Raw genomic sequence first — 21,362 nt, 5'->3', positions numbered from 1 at the left:
ATCTTCCCCAGACTTTGTTCAATTGCTACGTCGCTCTTGGAATGGAGTCACATTGGGCACAATTACATCGGCTTAAAGTTCCGTTAGCGATGTGCGCGCGCGCGTGTGTATTATATCCTTGTGGTTCACGCTCTGCATTATGGTCACAGTGACCTGCGTTTAATTCGAGGTCCATTCATTCTATCGACTGCACGTGGTATCCGAAGCTGTCCTGGTCCCCTCGATGTTGACACAGCCCGAAATGGGTACTTGGTGTGCTGCATCAGCATCGGAGCACTGGGGAAGCAAATGCAGCTGTCTGTGGTGCTGAACACATCAGCACTTTCATCTACTGCGCTCGCCTTCATAGGTGCTCACTCACAGCACTCGGCCCCCAACAAACTATATCGCTACAAGCGGGATATTTGGCGATCTTATATTGGTTCGTGCATTGCATTATGGTCACAGAGAGCAATGTTCGATTCCTGGCCGTGCACGCCATCGGTCGTACACGACAACCCGAACCCGATGTGGGCCTCCCCTAGGTCGACCCAGCCTTAAATGAGTACATGGTATGGTGTCGACCCAGCCATGCGTAGCTTTTATCACCCCCCACCCGTTGGGCTCTTGGCCAGCCTTCAGTGAGCTGCTCGCTATCACCACTCCCCTTGAGAGTCTATAAAAGATCGCTGTTGTGCAGTCTTTGTCTCTGTATCTTTACTCCGAATTGCATTTCCACGCACTAAGATACTCAAAGAGGAAATTGGCCAAGCATCTCTAGCATCTCCTGAAAAAAAAGTGTCGTGGCACTGAATCGAGGTTTTGCTGAGTAAGTAAAGGTCGCTCAGGCATTATTGGGTGTGCAGAGTGGCGCAGCTTTAGCACCAATTTCTCCCAGCAAGAAGCGCCTGGACTTTATTCCTCACTCGGGCACCAATTCCGCGCGGAGTTTGTATTTTCTACCCCGTGTCCTGCGTGGGTTTCCTCTGCATTCACTGATTTCCTCCCATGGATGATAGATTTAAATAATGTAATGAAAAATACAACGTAGCTCGTACTGGCCAGAATATCGCAATGCTGAAAGGAAAGATCTGCAAACGACTCAGCCGGTAACCCACGGAGCCTCGTCGCCCTCCTACTCCAAACAACTTTGCAGGACCCTTCTGAAAAAAAGAGTCGTGAGACTTTGTGAGGCTCTCCTTCATTAAATAAGTGTCGCAGTAACAAAACTATCTGCCGTAACTAATTGTTCTTTTTTTTTATTGTATTTTTCCAATGTTCATCGAGTGCACTTGTAGCGCACGCGTGTTAGCATTCGTTGTCGGTTTGACGAGTAAAACATCTACACAGGTGGTCAGCGAATTGCACTACGAGCCCAGTGAATCAGATGTACTGATATCATCACCGGAAAGTGGTTTCAGAGCTTGTTGTGAGCCTCCCACCTGGTGCATTGTGCGAGCGTCAGCGCTCGTCACGGAGGCAGCCACCCATGGTCCTGGCCCTCGTAACGACGTGCCTGGCTAAATAGCAGCCGTGGGTATCAAGAGTATTGCTGGGATTAAAGGGGCGCCGTCGTATTTGTGCGCGCGTACGAATTTGCATCTCTGCGTTTGTGTGCGCGTGCGCATGCGACGTGGGGAGCGGCAGCGAAGCGGTTAGCGGAGTGCGCTACGAACCTGGTGACCCGAGATCGATTCGCGCTCGCGGCCAATAACAGCAGCGAACACCGGAACCTCCCCTGGATCGAATCAGCCTCAAATGAGTACCTGGTGCGATGTGTAAACATCACCCACCAGGGAGACTGGGGCGGCCAGGCGTGGTGCTAGCCACGCACCCACTTCGTGTGACGTGCCGGCCTTCATAGGTGCTCGCTAGCAGCACTTGTCCCAACCGTCTGTTAGAGGCTATACGGGGGATCTTTGTGTGCGTGCGCATGTCGGGAGTGAATTTGCACTGCGGGGACACACGTGCACATTAGAACCTCTCAGGCAAACTGCTTGACACTGATGAAGAAGCCCACACTCTGCTATTTCACACTGTCAAGTGATGGTCGATTAATAGCAGTGGTGTTTGTTGTGTTTTTTTTTTAAGAGAGAGCAGCCCAAATTTTATTAATGTGACAGCCGTGTGCAAGAAGGAGCTGTCGAAAACGAGGCTCGAATTGTAACTGTCAAACGGCCCCGCTACCTGAATGATAAATAGGAACTGTCCTTTGTCGTAACTAACAAGCAAATCGTGTGGCTCCCTTCGCAAGGGAGCGTCCCAATGCCTGGCTCGTTGAATCCTGCCCTCTTGAAGGAGGATTCATGGATCGCCGCAAAGATTATTGCGTGCGAGACTCCCGACTGTCAGGACTGTGACAAGGCCAGTCGCTATCAGAATGGCCGGTAGGGTTTGACTACCTCGCGGTAAGAATGTTTAGAAGGATATCCTCTCGTTTCTGCGGATTCCCACACGTGAACATTCTCGAAAGGGAAATAACCGAAACGTTGCAAGCGTAATCATTCTGAAAAAGTACAACGTTGCCCTCCCTGCCACCCCCAAGCTCTGTGGTCCTCTATATATTAAGGTGCTATCGGCTAATTAATGAGAGTTTACATCTGGAAGGAAACCGGATGCTCTGGAGAAAACCAATGCGTGCAAAGTGACAGCACACCATCATCATACAGATGTAACAGGTGGACTCCGCATATTTGCTATAACCGCCTTCTCGTGGCAAAGTCATGTTTTCGTATCTCAAAGCCCACGGGAAGGGAATTTCGAAACATCCCTGCGTGATCCACCAACCGTCGCCTCCGCAAGCGCTGGGTTACAGGCGCTCGCAGCCACCGCCAGCCGGCTAAATATACAACGGTTATTGTTATGAAATGTGTCTGGTGAATGTTCCTTCTTGCATCCCTGCTACCTTATAATTGGGAACAGATGTGAGGGGTGATGTGACGACGGCACACTGACAATGGCGCCCGGCAGGAGGTAAACGCACGGGGACACTTTAGGAATCGCCGAGCGGCGGAGGCACGGCACAAACTCCTCGCACGTTCCCACCACGTTCAAGAGCTGGCACGTGTGCGTGGGGGCGTTGAGAAATCGACGGTAATTTGCGCGAAAATTACCAATCAAAGCTTTCGCAACACCAGGCCATTGTTACAAATGCTGTGTACACGGATCGGCGTGGGCTGAAATGATGAAAATGTTCCGTCGCGCGGTCTGCCAGATGGCAAACGTCGTTCGCGCTGACCGGGCGCCGCGAAGAAAGACAGAACCTGCGAAATTGCTACGTTTTTTTGAAATCGTACGGTGATTGCCGCTCAGAGCCAAGTGCTCCTGCTGCGGTCATAGCACTCGACTGATTGCCAATTTAACTCGTCGCCGGGTATTGGCTCAGCTCATTCTCCTATCCACGGTTGGTAATTAAACAGGAAGTTGAGAAAACTGCCTTGCCAATTATAAGTTGGTCAATCTCGCTTCCCGCACTCCCTCTCCCTCTCTCTCTCTCTGTCTGCTGTCAAGAAGGGCCTTTGCCCGGAACGTCGGCCTATTAAATAGTTGTGCGTCGCAAGGCAACGCCGTCGACGAATGTTGCGGGTTTGTTTCGCGGTTGATAACATCAGCACAATTTTGTAGGTAGTCAACACGGCCCATTTATAACGGACGTACTAATCCCGTCATAGGAATGTGGACTCTTCACCACTGGCTCAGAACCCACCGACACAGATTAGCTCTGCATCCGTGCCTGCTTGAGCACGGAGGCTCTAGGAAATCTTTTTTTTTTACTTAATTTACTCTCAAGCAGATAAAGCGACCGCCATTCGCTTTCTGACAGATCTATTGAAGTGACTTTCAGTCATTTCTTAGCGTAATATATTACAATGATGTCCATTTACCCTCATTGATATGTATCTATTCGGTTACTCTCTCTCACTCCCAGCAACGTCTATTCCAGCGACCTGTGCACCATTACACGGCTGTCCATCAGCGGCGGGCGGGCATCGGATTGCCGCAAACGCATCTCCTTGCAATGGGAATGTGGAGTGTCCGCTGCTAGCTCAGGGCTAATAATTAAGAGAATTAAATAGCAACCAATCGCCGTTTCAGTAGTGGCGGGGGGCACCTTGATTTACTTTTTTATGACTGGATGGACTTTTTGGTAGAAAAGGCTTTGGGTATTGTGGAATAGTAGGCCAAAATACGCTCCAAAGTCCCTTCCACAGCGGTGATGTGAAAAAGCAATTGCATGGCTGCACCCTTATTTTCTAGAGACTTTGCTATTAATAGTTGGTAATGTACTAGTGATATTTCACAATAATTAATTGACGTTTGGTCATTGGCTACTGGAGGCCGTTGTCACGTGACAAGTCACCTCACACGCCTGACCCACAGCAAACATTCACCAGACACTCACCACTCGCGTGACCCTCACCACTCACCAGCCACCCATTAGACGCTCGCACTCAGCACTCACCAGCCACCACTCACCTGACACTCACCCGACACCACTCAGATATTTTTTTTCTTAGTTGGGGTGGATGCTTTTTGAATGATCTATATATGCATATTGCTTCAATAGATTTCGTTACAAGGGTTTGGCGGGTTTTTACAACGTGTGCTGTGCTAGTGAATAGTGATCACTGTAAAAGGTCTCTGTGAAAACTATGATAGAGCTCTGTGATCGTGAATGGCTGCGAGTAATACTACATTTAGTAGTTTAGCATATATTGATCCTTTATACTAATTACAAATCCTACTTTAATCAATAAGAAGAAGAACGTACAGCCCTTTGTCAATCCACTGCTGTGTTGATCATGGGTGTTGTTTGACCATACTTCACTACGCTGGTCTGTGTGGGACGATTAAGTGTGGGGGAGGCCGGGACTGGTTGAGATTTCACTCGCCACCGCTGTTAGCCGTGGCCAGGGAAGGAACACGCTCAGTGCGCTAACCGCCACGGCCCAGGACTCTTTCCTCCAGTGGCCATAAACTCGACGGCATTTTAACTGTAAACGTCCGTGGGATTTTACAACCGAGATTTTGCTGTTTGACATTTACAAATACTTTATTGCTCGGCTGCCTCGCAGGGTATACAGCAAAGACTCGATGATAGCAAGTCAATTCAAATGTCAAGCCAAAGCCACTGCCTGGCAGTGTGGGTAGTTCTCATCTGTGTTGGCGATCCTGCCCCGGTGTTCTAGGTTCCCACGGCAGAGAGTCAGTCTCTCCAACGGACGACTGCTGTTGACTTTCCCACGAAGCGGACGCTTGTATTATGGACCCGCACGTTTGCTGGATTGGGATAACGCATCACAGTCATCGCCCCCTGCCGGCAGACCAATGCCCGATTGCGGTCCCAGGCGCCGAGTTTCACGTCGTGATGCACACAGGGGCAGCTGCCACTGGCGGGAGAGAGAGGAGGAGGCGGGGGGGGAGTTGCCCTTTCAAAACGTGTTGAGACGATGAGATGTGAGGATGTAGAGCGTCCTGAAATGGCCCCGGCATATTGGAGCGCACTCTAGCAAACAATGATTGTCGTCAACCCGCAAACCTGTCCTTCAGTCTTGGCTTCTCTCCTATCGTGAGTCAAGCACTTCTAACGATGGCGCGACCCAAATCGGCGGTGGTGATGTGGAGAATTAATATTTGCAGCCGCAATTATGGGTCCCCGTGTGATTGTGTGACCCAACAATGCATGTCCCGCATTTGTGGTGGGCTTTGCGCACGGACAATTTGGACGTACACCCGCTGCCTCATCAGTTGTTCTTATCGACACACAATTTTTTTTTTTTACAAATTGTGCCGCACGCAAATGATTGCACTCTGCGAGCGTCCGTCCGTGAGCGGCGCTGATCAATGGCGCAACTTTATCCCGGGTGCTTTAACATTTAATTTCAGGTGCGTACATACGAACAAAAGGCGCGTGAGTCATTATTAATTGATTTCTCTGCTAATCCCCCTGCTTTATATTTGGTGTTTAATTTCAAGATGTTAAAATATGTGCTAAATTATTCTGCTGGATGGCAAAAAGGTCAGAATGCCCGATTCGCAATTGGAGGGCTGTGAATTAATATCGGGCTCAAAGGTTGACTCGATACCATCATCATCACCACCAGAATTATCGCCGCCATCATCGCCACTATCACCATCATCAAACTCATCATCACAACCACCATCATCACCACTATCATGAGCATCATCATTACCAGCATCATTATCATTACCAGCATCATCATCATTACCAGCATCATCCACATCATCAACACCACCATCATCATGATTTCCATTATAACCATCATCATCGTCACCATCATCATCATCGTCACCATCATCATCATCGTCACCATCATCATCTGTCCTCTATTGGAGGAAGGTCCCCCCACTGGTCCTCCCCCCTCCCCCCACTGTGGGGGCCTCGTTCGTCCACGTGCAGCAGCGCAGGTGGCTGCAAGCGCACTGCGGGACCCAGCCCACAAATCGGTGACATCCAAAATGACACGTGGCCTAAACACACCGTCACCAGCCGGCATTCCGTGCGCCTGGACAATGGTCACGTTCCCCACGGGCACCCAATTTCAAATCTCCACTTGGATCTTGCTCGGTGATTCATGTCAAACTCCTTGTGCCTCTCATTGGATTGGGCCTCTGCAATGCCGAGATTAGGATTATAAAAGCGAGTAAAAGGCGGCAGGTTATTTTTTTTGTCTGTTAACAAATCGTGCGAATCAATGTGCACGCTGCACGTGGGGAGCGGTGGCGCAGCGGTTAGCGCTGCGCTGCGGCTACGAGCCTCGCGATCCGAGTTCAACTCCCGCTCAGGGCCGACACCAGTGACGATTATCTGAACCGGTCCTGGGCCTCCCCTAGGTGAACTCAGTCTCAAATGAGTACCTGGTGCGGTGTGTAAACATCGCCACTGGGAGGACAAAGGCGGTCGGGCGTGGTGCTGGCCACCCACCCCATCATGCGCCGTGCCGTCCATCATAGGTGCTACTCGCTACCAGCACTTGCCCCAACAGCCTGTTAAGGCAATAGGGGGGAGCTTTGTCTTTGCTGTACGTAAACATACAAACTGAGATAGCTGTCAATTAGACGCGCCACTGTTGACTTCCCGCAATGTGTTACTTCATATATCTCTCCATACGTGCACAGGCACACACACACACACGTATCGTGCACGTGCGCGCACGTACGGTCCGTGCATTTGCACACTGCACAGATATACGAGCGCACACGCCAACTAAAAATAAACGAGCAAGGCAACCGTTTTGGATGTGAAATCCATCGACCAACGGCCCTACCAGATGAATCCATCTTCGCAGCATTTGTTTAATGAACGCAACAAACTCCTTTCCCCCACCGCCGCTGCTTTCCCACCCTCTCCTACACCTCAAACTCTCGCTCTCTCAACACCCCCTCGTAATTTAAGTGGTCACGTAGAAGGGAAATAATAAAATAATAAAAAATAAAACATAATAACACATTTTTATTATATTATTTATTTATATTATATTATTTTATTATGTTTTATTTTTTTTTATTTTATTATTTCCCTTCTACGTGACTTTACCGAAAGAACCAAGAAAATGAATCCCTGCAGTCACGAAAGCTTGAAATCGAAATTTAAGTGGTGTTTTTTTTTCAAGGGATACCCCTCTCACGCCATCCCAGCCTGACTGGCCGCGGCAGAGATTTGGGCAGCTGATGCGGTAATGGGACACAGAGGGGTCCCCGGCCGACGTCTGTTCCCCAATGGAGAACTACTGTGTGCGTGCGTGTGTGTGTCCGGGCCGGCACGAGAAACCCTTCGGCACAAACAACCCACGCCTTCTCGAAATTGCAAACACAGGGAGGAGGGATCCACGCGCGCTAATGATGCGGTTCAACCGAACCCACCGGCGACCTCCCAAGGCGCCAGCGGGCTTCGGCCGCATCGCTTCCCGGTGTGGCCGGGGCCAGCGCGTGTGCGCCGCTTTCAATCGTGCGGCCGCTCCACGACAGCTCGGCCCGTGTGAGTGCCAGAGGCCAGGAGACCGATGGAGCACCATCGTCTCCGCAACGTGAAGACCGTCAGGGCGTGCCGGGTGGTCCTGGTGGTGGTTGTTGTTGTTGTCCTGCACGTGCTGGAGGAGGTGGGAGGCTGTCACGTGGCTCTGTGGCTACGTGGAGCTGACGTCTACTCGAACAAATAAATAACATTGACAAGCATGAGTATTTCTTAAAATTTCTTGCATATCTGGCCCTATTAACTGTACGACACGTGTAAAAGGCATTCGCTAAATCAAATGAAGCTGACTCTGCAAAGCTGGTCAGGAATTCCAGCTCAAAACTGGGTCACCGGAGAAGCCAATGGGCTCCAGGTTGCAGGGAGCCTCTGGACGTTTCGTAATGCCCCATGCCAAGGCACGCTGAGCTGTGACGCCTCCTGAGGTCTTGGGTTTGGAATCTGGGCTCCAGTTTTCAGTGATTAAATCGATGTGTCGTGGGTTCTGAACTTACGTGCCTGTATATGTATTCATAATAAAGGTTTTTTTTTTGGTTAGATCGCGTTATTTATAAATGTGTCGCAACCCTCCACCACCCGACACGGCCAATCAGTAAAAAATGTGTCACGTTGACAAAATTGTAAATGTTGTGGATTCCCTCTTCAACACACCGGTGGGCTAAAGTAGTGAATTATTTGTCTTTTGTCAACGTGACACATTTTTTACTGATTAGCCGTGTCGGGTGGTGGAGGGTTGCGACACATTTATAAATAACGCGATCTAACCCAAAAAAACTTTATTATGAATAATATTGGTCGCGAAAGCCGACGTGTGTGTATGCACGTTAAACTTCTTTCGCACCGTACTTAGCCAGCCGTGCTAATCAGAGGTGCGAATGACCTAGCCAGGTAAACTTAGCCAGGTCATCAATGGTTGTAAAACAAAAGTCAATAGCCAATGTGTCTCCCAGCTCGAGTGAGCACGAGAAGGTGCCCTGCTATGTGGTTGCACCCGGGGTTAGTGGTGAGAATTCCACGTTCCTATGGTGGAGGCCACGTCCAATGCGACAGAAGTTCAACATACGTACATGCATACGAGCCGGTAGTTTGGATTCAACGACCACTGTTGTAGCGTTTCATCTTGGATGTTGATCACTGTAACCACAGAGACATCCAAATGCACACAGAACCCAACATGTAGATGTGGGTTTTCAATTAGTTGGCCTGTCCAGCTATTTGAAGACTAATTTATTGGTTTTATTGTCATAATAATAATAATAATGCCCCAGAGTCCAGTTGGCGCGACTGTAGATAAATGACCAAAATTAGCGGCAAATTGTGTTTTCTGCCAAGCTTTAGCAGAAACTGCCTTTCTACCAAAATACAAAACTAGGCCCCAGCAGTATCCTCTTCCACAGTTGTTTCGTGACACATTGCCATGCCCTGTTTGGCTCTCAGAGTTCCAAGTGGAAATGTTTTAATCTCATGACGTGAAGCTGAATGCACCAGCGAACAAGATAAATACTACAACAACAACAAACGCATAATGGGCCCCTGCTTGTGTTCATTGTGAGATTGGCTAAAACTGGCAAGCCAATGCTTGGGACAAGTGACAGATGTTTGTTGTGCGCATTTGACGAGAAAGACTTCCCCCCCCCCCCCCCCCCCATCGAGGTCTTTGGGAGCAGGATTGGTAAGTGCGATTGGAAAGTCGGCAGAGCCAAACAAAAATGTAGTGGTAATCATCGTTATAAAGATAATGAACCCTAATGATTGCTCCTTCTTTACGGCTCACAAATGAGCCCCATTGAAAGCCATTATAACACTCAATGGTCTCTTTGACAGCCTGCAGCTGGGTATGGTTCGCTGATGAGCTTTTATGAGGACCCATATAAAACTCTGGGCCTTGCTGCTGGTGTCTGGCTGAGTGGCACTCGCGGCGGCGAGCGTGTCTCACTCGCAATTAGACATTAACCACTTAAAAATTCTGCTTCAAAGAATGTGGAATTTCCACCACTGGCTGAGGGCCACCCGTAGAGAATTTTCTTTAAATTACATATCAGCTGAGGGCTTTCCCAAAGGCTCAGATAGCACTATCGGAGGTATAAATTGCTCAATGTAAATTGCATTTCTTGAATCTAATAAGTTTATAAGAGCTTGGGGGAAAAAAAAAGAGACGGTATGATAGGAATTCCAAAGACGAACGGCACGAGCAAAGAATCGCCGCCGAGAGAAGCGTTTTATTTATTTTTCCTGCAGAGCTTTTGGTTGAACTCGGCGTGGTGGATGAGACGGATGGAGGAATGGACGAAGTGAATTTGGAGAGCAGACCCTCTCACTTTTAAATCTTTTATATTAAGTTCGCTTGCTTGCTTGCGTGCTTGTGTGCTTGCTTGCGTGCTTGCTTACGACCGTGCAAATCTTTCGGTCGTTTTTTAACCCACTTCCCGTGATCCAATCGAGCTGACATTTTCCACACAGACTCGTTGTGCGTGACAATTAATTTTCGTGAACATTTTTTCCAAAAATTTTACACTGTTTAGGTAAAAAAAATATTTAATTACCAATTGCTTAATGCTGGCAGACAATCATCTGACCCATAGGTGGCAGCCATCTCAAGCCAGAGGACGAGAGGACTCTAGCCGCCACGCATATAAAGGATTTATAGTGAAAAACTTTGTTTTTACGGGGTTAATTTTTTGACCTGTCAATTTGTATCTGGGCATGCTTCACCGGTGGACATGCCTCACAGTCCATCATGAGCACTCAACAAACACTCGGGGGCGCTCATTGGCAGTGCGTAGTTGGACGTGGTTCACAGATGAGTGCTAATGAGGGTGAACTGCATCCATGTTTCCCTTGCTGCGGACTGCCTCTGGCTTTTTTGGAAGACCTCTCAGACAGACTATTAAGATATATTTTACAGAAATCAAAGCTGATGTTCAAAAGTTGAGCTATATACATATTTCATATTTGTGTGTTTCAATATTTACAAAGTAAATTGATTTAAAGAAAACATCACTTCTGAATGAAGGCCTAACCATGCCTCATCGGGGTTGTTTGATTATACTTCACCACGCTGGTCAGTACGGGGCTAATGAAGGCGTGGCCCGGACTAGTTTGGATATCACTTGCCATGGTCAAAAATGCAACTCAAGTCACGAAGCTCATCATAGTCTTTTGCGACGATAACCACAACGCTAATTCTCCCCCCCCCCCCCGCCGCCTCGTGATTGCATGATGGCGTTTCGCCAGTTGGTAAATGGTTGAGGTAGAGATATGCAGCAATGTGCCGTAAATTGTAGTCAAGAAAGACACATCCCAATCAAAGTAAACGAGGTGGACAATCCTTCAAATATCCGTCTTTCCACATTAAATCTAAATATATATTTACACAGCCCATCAGCCGTATGGCCTTCTGGGAGTGCACAGTCAAAGCAGCACTGATTCCAATTAAAACATTTAATTTACGAGGCAAGGCCCACTGAGCTATATGGAGCTCTTATTCAGAAGCGACCTGGCTACAAATGATAGGTGAACGAAGTGGCTTATCACGTTGATTGTTTTTGCAGCCAAATCCTTTAATCGCATGTTTCTAAACGTGGAGGGACAAAACCAGAGGACACGGAGAAAAATCCACGTAACCACGCGGAGAACATGTAAACTCGAAAAATATACAGTTGTCATGGTCGGGATTGAACCCACGACCTCCTGCATACCAGGCGAGATCGTTAACATCTCGCCACCGTGGCGCCCTTACGGTCCAAGTGTAACCCTGGACCGGCCCCGACACACGTCCCAATCAAAGATGAGCCAGGAGATGAGAAGGCTGCGATTCAAGCATTGTGAAGGCTTTAGCTTATTGTGCGCTTCATCATGCCCTTCCTCGATCTGATATCTTGAGCTCGTTAAAAATGTAACAGTGCATCAGCGTAAATATTGATTGTTTGATCGTTGGAAAGTAAATAAATTACATATTTCAGGAGGAACAATAAATTTTGTTTGGGACTATATGCCGTGCTTTCGGAGATGCCATGCCACTAAAATGTTGTAATGGCCCTTTGTAAAAATGAATTTTCTTTTCAGAGCCAACAAAAAAAAAACATCACGTTCCACTATTTTTATGCACCCGTATTTATAAGACTGGGATGCCATCATCATTCACCATTTGTTTGAGCGTGAGGACATTTAGTCTTGTTGTTTATCAATTATATATGAGCCACAGTAATGGATCGTTAGTCGTGGAGTGCTGGAGTTCGAAAACAATATGTTAATAAGTTGAATGTCTAATTTGACAGTTTTACAAACGTAATAATCACGTTATTTTCTATCACAAGTGTGTGCGTCTATCTACGTGTTGTCCTCCACGTGAACATTTGTAAATCTACACGTACGTGTGAGTACATGTGTGAATGTGAGTGTGAATGTGGGCGTGTGCGTTTGTGTGTGCATGCGTGTAGAAGGGCCATGGCCTAGTGGCGCAGTGTTGAAGCTATGAACCTGGCAACTTGGATTTAATTCCTGCCCACGGCTAACATCGGGGGTAATTATCAAAACTAATCCTCGGTGTGTCCTCACCTTAAATGTGTACCTTTTGGGACTTGTAAACATCAGTGCTTGGGACGCAAAGGCATGGTGATGACCACACCACCACCTCGCATACTGTGCTCGCATTAATAGGCACTCGCTAATAATGGTAAATATTGTATTGACTCCAGAGACAATGTTCCGAGTTGTCTCCTGACCGGAGGTTAAAGCAACATTCACATTTGTATAGTACGAGTTACTGCATTTAAAAATAAATTAAAAACTTCCCCGTTCCGTATCTCGCTCACACATACATAAAAGTTCGTAGCCTAACCCCTATTTCCCACGCCGTCCAGTAATTCGGCCTGCAGCGCACTGATAAGTCGAGCGCAATGGCATTCGGAAAAGTAAGTTGGATTAGTCTGCACACTGGCGCCATTAGCGCCAAAATACGGTGGCCTGGGCCCTTTTTCCGAATCTTTTCAGAGAAACGGGACGCGCTCTTCTCTCTCCCCCTCCTCCCCCCACCTCCCCACGCATTGTTGGGTTCCCTCGACCCGCACGATGGGAGAACAACTCCGTGGGCTTATAAGGTCACGCGATGTGGACGGGGCGAAAGCCCAAAGAGATCAAATCCCGTCTCGCTCGCCAAGCAAGCTGCCCGCGTCGGCGGCGGCTCCGTTGGTTTTTTTTTTGCCAAAGCTGTTGCCACTTTTTTTTTTTAAAAGGTTGCTCTTGTCATCTTGACAAGCAGGGAAATGAGATTTACTGGCTCCATTCGATTTGGAACTTAAAGTTCCAATTTGAATTATTGTTGGGGAAAAGACCTTGCGCAAGTGCCTATGACCTTTCCTTTTTCAAGGTTTTCGGAGCCGATGCAGAATGCAGCCCAAAGGCGCCGGAGTTTTTTTTTTATTTTGTACCTTTATAATTAAAAATTATTAACCTTTCTTACACACACACACACACATTTATATGAGGTGTTGTTCAATACTAAGCAGCTGATATTTAAGCAGACTAGCTTATTTCTTTTTTGGAGAGTTTGACTGCGAAAGGGTTGCACAATATGTCACGGAGTGAACCGCATTATTTGAAGCTTTATATACTGAATTAATTCCTCAATTAAATGACAATTTTGTGCATTGCTGCAACTTTCTTGACGAGCAACAACAAAAGAAGCCTTAAGAAATTGGCAAAATCGCCCACGGCAGGTGCCTCCTGCAGAAAAACGCACGCAGTCTTGGAACTCGTTTGAGGTTACTCAATGTAATCACTTTAATTTATTTTATTTTCTACCTACGTGACTTTACCGAAAGAACCAAAGAGTATGGATCCCTGCAGTCACGAAAACTTCAAATGTAGATTCGTTTGAGGTTTTTCCCAAGGCCTTTATTTTGAGTGGAATATTCATGGTTAATATCCGCAATCGATCGCTCAACGTAAATGAAAACCTTCATTTGGCATTCGCGTCTCGCCTTAATGCAGCGTGGCGTGCACTGCTACATTTCAGCTTTGAGAAACAAAGATTTTTCTTTCCAACACACCGGTGTGCTGCACTAGCAACGAATTGACATGTTCTGTTCATGTCACAAACTTTACTAATTGGCTGTGTCGGGTGGTGGCAGGTTTACCGACACATTTATATTTATGCGATCTAACCCAAAAAAAAAAACTATATTACACTACGTAACACAATTTTTGTTCCTGGGTAGTAAGTGTTATTTCGTAATTGCTTATGCCTAAAAAGTATAGAAAATGGCTATTATTCCCCACAAACTTTGCTTTTGTGACCAAGACAGTGATATTTTGAAATGTACCTATTTACAATGAGAAAACGGGCGAAATTGTGTCCTTTCGTTCACATGAAGTTAGAAAAAAAACATATCAATGAAAATGTGCATGTATTTATACTAAATTAATACAAAAATGACTACAAAAGGTTTAGAAGGGAATAGTTTTTCGAGATTTACGATTATACTGTAAATCACTTTCACGAATCAGCCCGCAAATGTAGTCTCCCATCATGTTCTCGTTATACTGTCCTTGATAGCGGCGTTCAAAGTTCAGTATATCATGGTGGAAGCACTCGCCTTGCTCCTCCGAGTACGCTCCCATGTTCTCCTTGAATTTATCGAGATGAGCATCAAGGATATGGACTTTGAGGGACATTCTACATCCCATTGTGCCGTCGTTCTTCACCAGTCTCAACCAGTTCCACATAGTTTTCGACCTTGTGATTGCCTAGGAAGTCACGAACCACTGCGACAAAGCTGTTCCAAGCTGCTTTCTCCTTACGAGTGAGCTTCTTGGGGAATTCATTGCACTCCAAGATCTTCTTTATCTGTGGTCCGACGAAAACACCGGCTTTGACCTTTGCCTCAGACAGCTTAGGGAAGAAGTCTTGAAGGTACTTGAAGGCTGCCGACTCCTTATCTACAGCTCTGACAAATAGTTTCACAAGGCCCAATTTGATGTGCAGTGGTGGCATCAGCACCCTCCGTGGGTCCACCAGTGGCTCCCACTTGACGTTGTTCCTCCCCACAGAGAACTCGGTCCGCTGTGGCCAGTCCCGCCTGTGGTAGTGTGCCTTGGTGTCCCTGCTGTCCCAAAGGCAAAGATAGCAGGGAAACTTGGTAAAACCGCCTTGGAGACCCATCAGGAATGCCACCATTTTGAAGTTTCCGATGACCTCCCAGCCATATTCATCGTACTTCAAGGCGTCCAGCAAAGTTTTGATGCTGTTGTAATTCACTTTGAGGTGCACCGAGTGAGCCAGGGGAAGAGACGGGTACTTGTTACCATTATGGAGAAGAATGGCTTTGAGGCTCCTGGATGAGCTGTCAATGAAGAGGTGCCACTCATTCTGGTTACAGGCGATTCTGATTGCCTTGAACAGACTGGTCACATTGTAGCAGAAGCAGAGCCCATCTTGATGGGTGAAGAAGCGGCAAAAAGGTTGGTGACACTTCCTCTGATCTGCGACTTGCAAAATTTCATCCCACAATTAATAAAATAAAATAAATGAAAACAACTAAATGAAATCACGACGTTTCGGAGGCAACACAATCCTCCCTCATCAGGTGTAAAAAGGCACAGCAAAATACACACCTTAGCAGATGCTTAAACAGAAATTGGCCGCAGACATAGCAAATGCATCTGCCGGATGCTTGCAGCCTCTTGATGCCATCTCAGAAAAAAGCAGATATGTATCCACTTAGGCAGCTGGAACTAAACTGAACTGGTGGGCTTAAGGCCCCTGGATTTTTACTACTATTTATATTACTAGAAAGTTCTAGAATGTTCTAGAAGTTACTCCAAGTTTACTCAGCACCGAATCTATGTGGAATGTTCTGGAAAATATGTAAATCTCAAAATATCACTGTCCTGATCACAATAGCAAAGTTTGTAGAGAATAATACCCACTTTCTGTACTTTTGAGGCGTAAGCAATTAAGAAATAACACTTACTACTCAAGAACAAAACAAAAAAATTGTTACACAGTGTTATAAATGATATTGGTCGCGTGTTAAACAAACGACGTTGTCTTCGCGAGGGGGCCATCGAAAATCGTTCTGAGAACTTAGAGGCTTTAAAAAAAAGTAGCACCGTCTCAACGTAACATTTTAATTTTGTAACAATTTGTGCGTTTACATTGCTCTCGCGTATTACATCGAAAAATAACAAAATGGCGCACGAGTGCGAGCACACACGTTCAAAGGCCGCATTTTATCAAACAAGCAAAAAAAATCCCATTCTCAAAACTTTTTTGACCGTTCATACCCCAGGCACCCTGATTTCTCTAGAGGATGTAAGGGAGCAACAGACAACAATAGGAGGCAGCACTAGCAGCTGCAAGACAAGGGCAGTCTCAGCGGCCTTCTCCTGCTGCCACCCTCCCCACACCCATCCCTCCTCCCACGCTCCCACCCACAACTCTGAAATGCTATTTGAAGCGTGCATTTTGGAGAGTGCCGATGTGATGGGATGCACTGTCAAGGAATGACAAACAGCGTGGCGAAAGAAAAATGCGTGTCGGCTTGGGAGGAGGCATTTCCAAACGCGGACACGGCCATTCCGCTTCTCCTGCAGATAAGATGGGCTTCTCTGGTACATCCCGCGCATAAAATAGGCGTTTTACATATATAAATATACATGCAACGTTAATGTGTATCCTGTGTCTCTTACGCACCAAATAAACACTCCATGTGTCTTGCGCATTCAAATGGACACGTTATAAACGTGTTTTACAGAGCGTTCCGTTCTTTGAGTTTTGTTTTTGTGCATACAAATTTTAGTGGGAAAACCATTCACGTGAATTAATGAGAAATAGGCAGTTATTGCTTTGTACTGATTTTATATCGGCGAATTTATCAAATTGTTTTTTTTGTACCAATTTAATTTAGACTTTTTTTTAAACCATGTTTAAAATGTGGTCAATAAAACTGACGACGGTTATACTTTGCGCGAAAGGGCTTCTCGCAGTGTTCGTGCATTCCGATCGTAAGGTTTTGTTCTTTAAGTGCACCAGGCAGAGATGTTAGCTTTATGGCCACATTCATATTCACCGCAGGGACACAAAGACAGAGACAAAGGTCCCCCATATAGCCTTAACAGACTGTTGAGGGGCAAGTGCTATTAGCGAGCACCTATGTAGGCTGGCACGGCACACGAGGGGGTGGATGGCTAACGCCACACCCGGCCGCCTTTGTCTCCCTAGTGACGATGTTTACACACTGCACCAGGTACTAATTTGAGGCTGAGTCCACTTAGGGGAGGCCCAGGACCGGTTCAGATAATCGTAACTGGTGTTGGCCATGAGCGGGAATCAAACCCGGGTGGCCAGGTTCATAGCGTAGCGCGCAAAACGCTACACGACCGCTCCCCACAAACGCACACAGAATGCACAATGTTCCTGATGACAACATTGCATGGTGTGTAGCACTTTATCAGCATTTATTGAAACATATCTACCCAAGTGGCGCTTTTATATGCGAGGCCGACGCAGAATACAAAGGCATTGAGTTCAAATCACATTCGGGGTCATCTGATCCCATTATCTTCGTGAAATCAATAAAATAATACAATCAAATGCAGTCCGGATTTATACGGTGCCGAGGATGCGACCGCATCTCGAGATGCTGCGAAAAGTCATGGGACATGGGGATCCTGGGGGAATAGGAGGTTTCATTATTATGTGGACAGAAACAGAGATGCGTCGGCGTGGATTTCTGGGTAAAGGGAGATGCAGACTTGAGGGACAGCAGAGGAGAAACAGCAACCAGGAACCATTGACAACAGTTTACTGTGCATGTCATCTGGTGATACTGGCCCCACCATGAGAAAATGTTGATTTTCCACGACTGCCTATGCTGTGGTGATACTGCCTCCTACCATAGAATACTGTTACAATCGTGATCAATCTTGGAGATATCAGAAATGGTTCATCATGCCTGGACTGCCATACAGACATAGTAATATGTTTTTACCCTTTTAACTGGCAACAACACTGTCACCTTTATACAAGGGATCATGTTTGCATTAACCACAACACTTGCGGTCAAAATGCAAACAAAAAAACACAACTCTGAAAATGAATGCACTGTCCTTGAAATTGATTGGTCCACACCCGAGACAGCTTTTCTTAGAGCCTAGTCTCACATGGTGTTGGACCAGATGACGCCAAAAGGCGCACAACTCATACAGACATTATCCCTTAAATATTTGCGAACAGAGAACCACCATAGCACCGTTTTTTTTGGGTAAGATCACGTGAATATAAATGTGTCATTAAACCCGCTATCACCCGACAACACCAATAAGTAAGGTTTGCCACGTAAACAAAACGTGCCAATTCGTTACGAGCACAGCAACACCGTTGTGTTGGGAGAGTAAACACACAACATTTGCAATTCGAGTACGACGTTTCGCCAGTAATTACAACAATCATCAACAGGCGACAGCCAGATTAGTGGAGAAATCCTCATGCTTCGATCTTAAATAGAGGGGGTAATTGTGATGCCGTCACTTGTGAGCCACCGTTGCTTGAATTGCATTGACAGTTGCGTTGTGTGACAAAAAACCCCAAGATAATTTTTTCCTAAATACTGGCGTAGTGGCACCTGTCTGTAATCCAGTGCTTGTAGATGACAGAGTGCCAACCAGATTGGTGACAGTAATCCATTTCTAACACTTTCCGTAAACGACGAGAAACGCATCAGACGGAAACGTGAATTTCGCAGTCGCAATGGGGGATGTCACGTGACATGCAGGGCATGATGGGAGGACCGATACAATGGTCGCAGTCATTCCCTTTGGCCGTCTAGAAATGCCCTTTTGCATGTAATCTTACTCGTCATTGCTGACCTATCGTCCTTGGATTTCTAAGTGTTATCCCCGTCACATGCCCCAATTATTTCCCTTGTTACTCTGGTTACACGCCGCGTGGGAATCATTGAGTATGTAAGTGGATCCTCCTAAAATTCAGGAAGACTTTTCTGGGAAAAAATGCTCTTGTTATTGTAACCACAGTGAGTGGAGCTCAGCACGCGTCCCCTTCTTAATGTGTCTGTGTGTGTCTACGATCCAACAGCATTCGCTGCTAAAGTCTCTATGACACATACCTGTTAACCCTTTATCAGACCAGGTCAAACCTTATTGGTCACCCCGTGCCCTTATAAATCTCAACGTTTATCCTACAAAGTCCCATCACAAGGGAGAAACACAAACAAATACGCAGTATGGACCCCGAAAACTCAATTCCCTTGTACAAGAATACGGGTAACCCGTATGGGTTGACAACTATGATGACTAAGATCGTTTTTTTGTTTTTCTGTCCTAAACTTTGCACTCCTATCGTGTTTTTGTATTGCCTGTTGGTGGAACTTTCTGAACACATGCCCCTACTGGACATCTGTGAAAAAGAGCTTTACAGCTCATCGGATTACTCCAGTACAAACAAATATTCTTATTGTGAAGCGGTTCATCTTCATCATTGGTGTGTTCATCAGAATCTCTTTTTAGTTTTCGATTTAAAGCTTTGGTGACTGCAGGGATTCATCTTCTTGGTTCTTTCGGTAAAGTCACGTAGAATGGAAATAATAAAATAATAAAAATAAAACATTACAAAATAATTCTCACGACGTTTCGGCCACAACGCAAGCAGCCGTCCTCGGGTGAAGAACAGGTCCGTCGGGAAGACAGCGTCTGACGCTGTTTTCCCGACAGACCTGTTTATTTCCCTTCTACGTGACTATACCGAAAGAACCAAGAAGATGAATCTCTTTTCAGGTTCAAGTTTGTTCAACCAGTATCAATACTGGGAAGGTAAAGGCAGATGGCATGATACATTAATGCCAGCCTTAATAGATGTTCACTAAAAGCACTACAGTTCATCACACTTAATGGAAGACCTTTGTCTTGTGCGCGTGCGTGTGTCTTCATGACCAAATCACTGTATCAAAGGTGTGCATCCTGTCAACATCCATACACCTCTGCAGTAGCACATGGGTGATCGAAAGGCGGCCGGCGAACCCCCTCGTGTGCCGCTCCGACACTTTCGTAGGCGCTCGCTTGCCCCAAAAGTCTGTCGAGGCTAAAAGGGGGTGGGGGATCTCTGTCTTCTGTCTGCGCGCGTGAACGCTTGCAGCAAGAGAAACTTGGTGACATCTGCATCTCCCTGCGCTACGTCCCCACGGCCGGAAAGCTCACCATCGTCGTCCTCGAGGCCAAGAACCTGAAGAAGATGGACGTTGGTGGTCTTTCCGGTGAGCCCCGCGACCCTCGCGCCAGCGCCCCGCGACCCTCGCGCCAGCGCCCCGCGAGCCTCGCGCGAGCGCCCCGCGACCCTCGCGCGAGCGCCCCGCGACCCTCGCGCGAGCGCCCCGCGACCCTCGCGCGAGCGCCCCGCGACCCTCGCGCGAGCGCCCCGCGACCCTCGCGCGAGCGCCCCGCGACCCTCGCGCGAGCGCCCCGCGACCCTCGCGCGAGCGCCCCGCGACCCTCGCGCGAGCGCCCCGCGCGTTCGGCCTCTCGACTCGGCGGTCACGCCGAAGGCGGTAAGTTCGAATGCAAACGGAACGTCGGCTGATGTGCATCGAATCCGTTTGGCAGAGACCTCGTAGTGGGCGGGTTCGGGCTTTCGGCTCGGCCTGCCTCCCTCGCGGTCTCGTCACACGTGGACACAGAGCTGGGAAGAACGAACAAGCATGGGGGTAGAGCATCGGGACAAAGAGAGTTCGCGAAGGGTGGCGGGAGAGGGTGTAGCGGTGGTTGTGGGGTTGGTGGGGAGTGGTCGGACCAGGATACCAGGAACAGAAGGATGTCTGTGTGAGGTGGGGTAGGAGGCCAAACTGTGGCAGAATTGGGGGAGGTAAGTCATTATCTGTAAAAAATCCCCAGACAGTATGAGAGTAAAAATCAGATGGTGTTAAAATGAGAAGCTGATGTTGTCCTAGTTGTGTTGTTCTTACAAACCGAACACAACGGCCAGTGTCAGAATTGTTCAGGTCAAACCTGGACAGATGGCGAAACGAGTTCAGGCACGAGAGTAAAATGAGCTTAAGTGCATCGTGAGGGAATAGTAGACAGCTGATTTCCAGTTTTATCGCAAAACAAAACTAGAAGTGTTTTCATGCTCAATTGAGATTGGGGTGGTGTTCATCTCGATTAATGCCCTGCGGCAAGTCCACATTTCCATGGCAGGGCCAGCGTTTGCAGAAGACAACAACCATTCACGCCCTGCGAAGTTGTGGATGCAGGAACTCAAACAAAAATTTACAAACGTCGAATTTAAATTTAACGCGTAGGCTTTCGCGACTCAAAACTTTATTATGAATTGAACTTTTGTTTTTTAATGTTCAACATGATTTATTATTTTGCCATTAGG

At 47.1% G+C, this 21,362-nt stretch overlaps 1 protein-coding gene across 1 annotated transcript in view; it reads left to right on the top strand.

Annotated features, from left to right (window-relative positions):
- Positions 1–21,362, top strand: part of LOC144718685 (synaptotagmin-2-like) — a 90,158-nt gene that overhangs the window by 54,487 nt on the left and 14,309 nt on the right. Inside the window, exon 6 of the mRNA XM_078594136.1 lies at positions 20,124–20,241. Within this exon, the coding sequence (XP_078450262.1) occupies positions 20,124–20,241 (118 nt within the window). The remainder of the gene's footprint in view (positions 1–20,123; positions 20,242–21,362) is intronic.

Source organism: Lampetra planeri, chromosome 5, assembly GCF_965212315.1.
Source record: "Lampetra planeri chromosome 5, kcLamPlan1.2.h2, whole genome shotgun sequence".
Taxonomy (NCBI): domain Eukaryota; kingdom Metazoa; phylum Chordata; class Hyperoartia; order Petromyzontiformes; family Petromyzontidae; genus Lampetra; species Lampetra planeri.
This window is presented reverse-complemented; position numbering and strand designations above follow the sequence as displayed.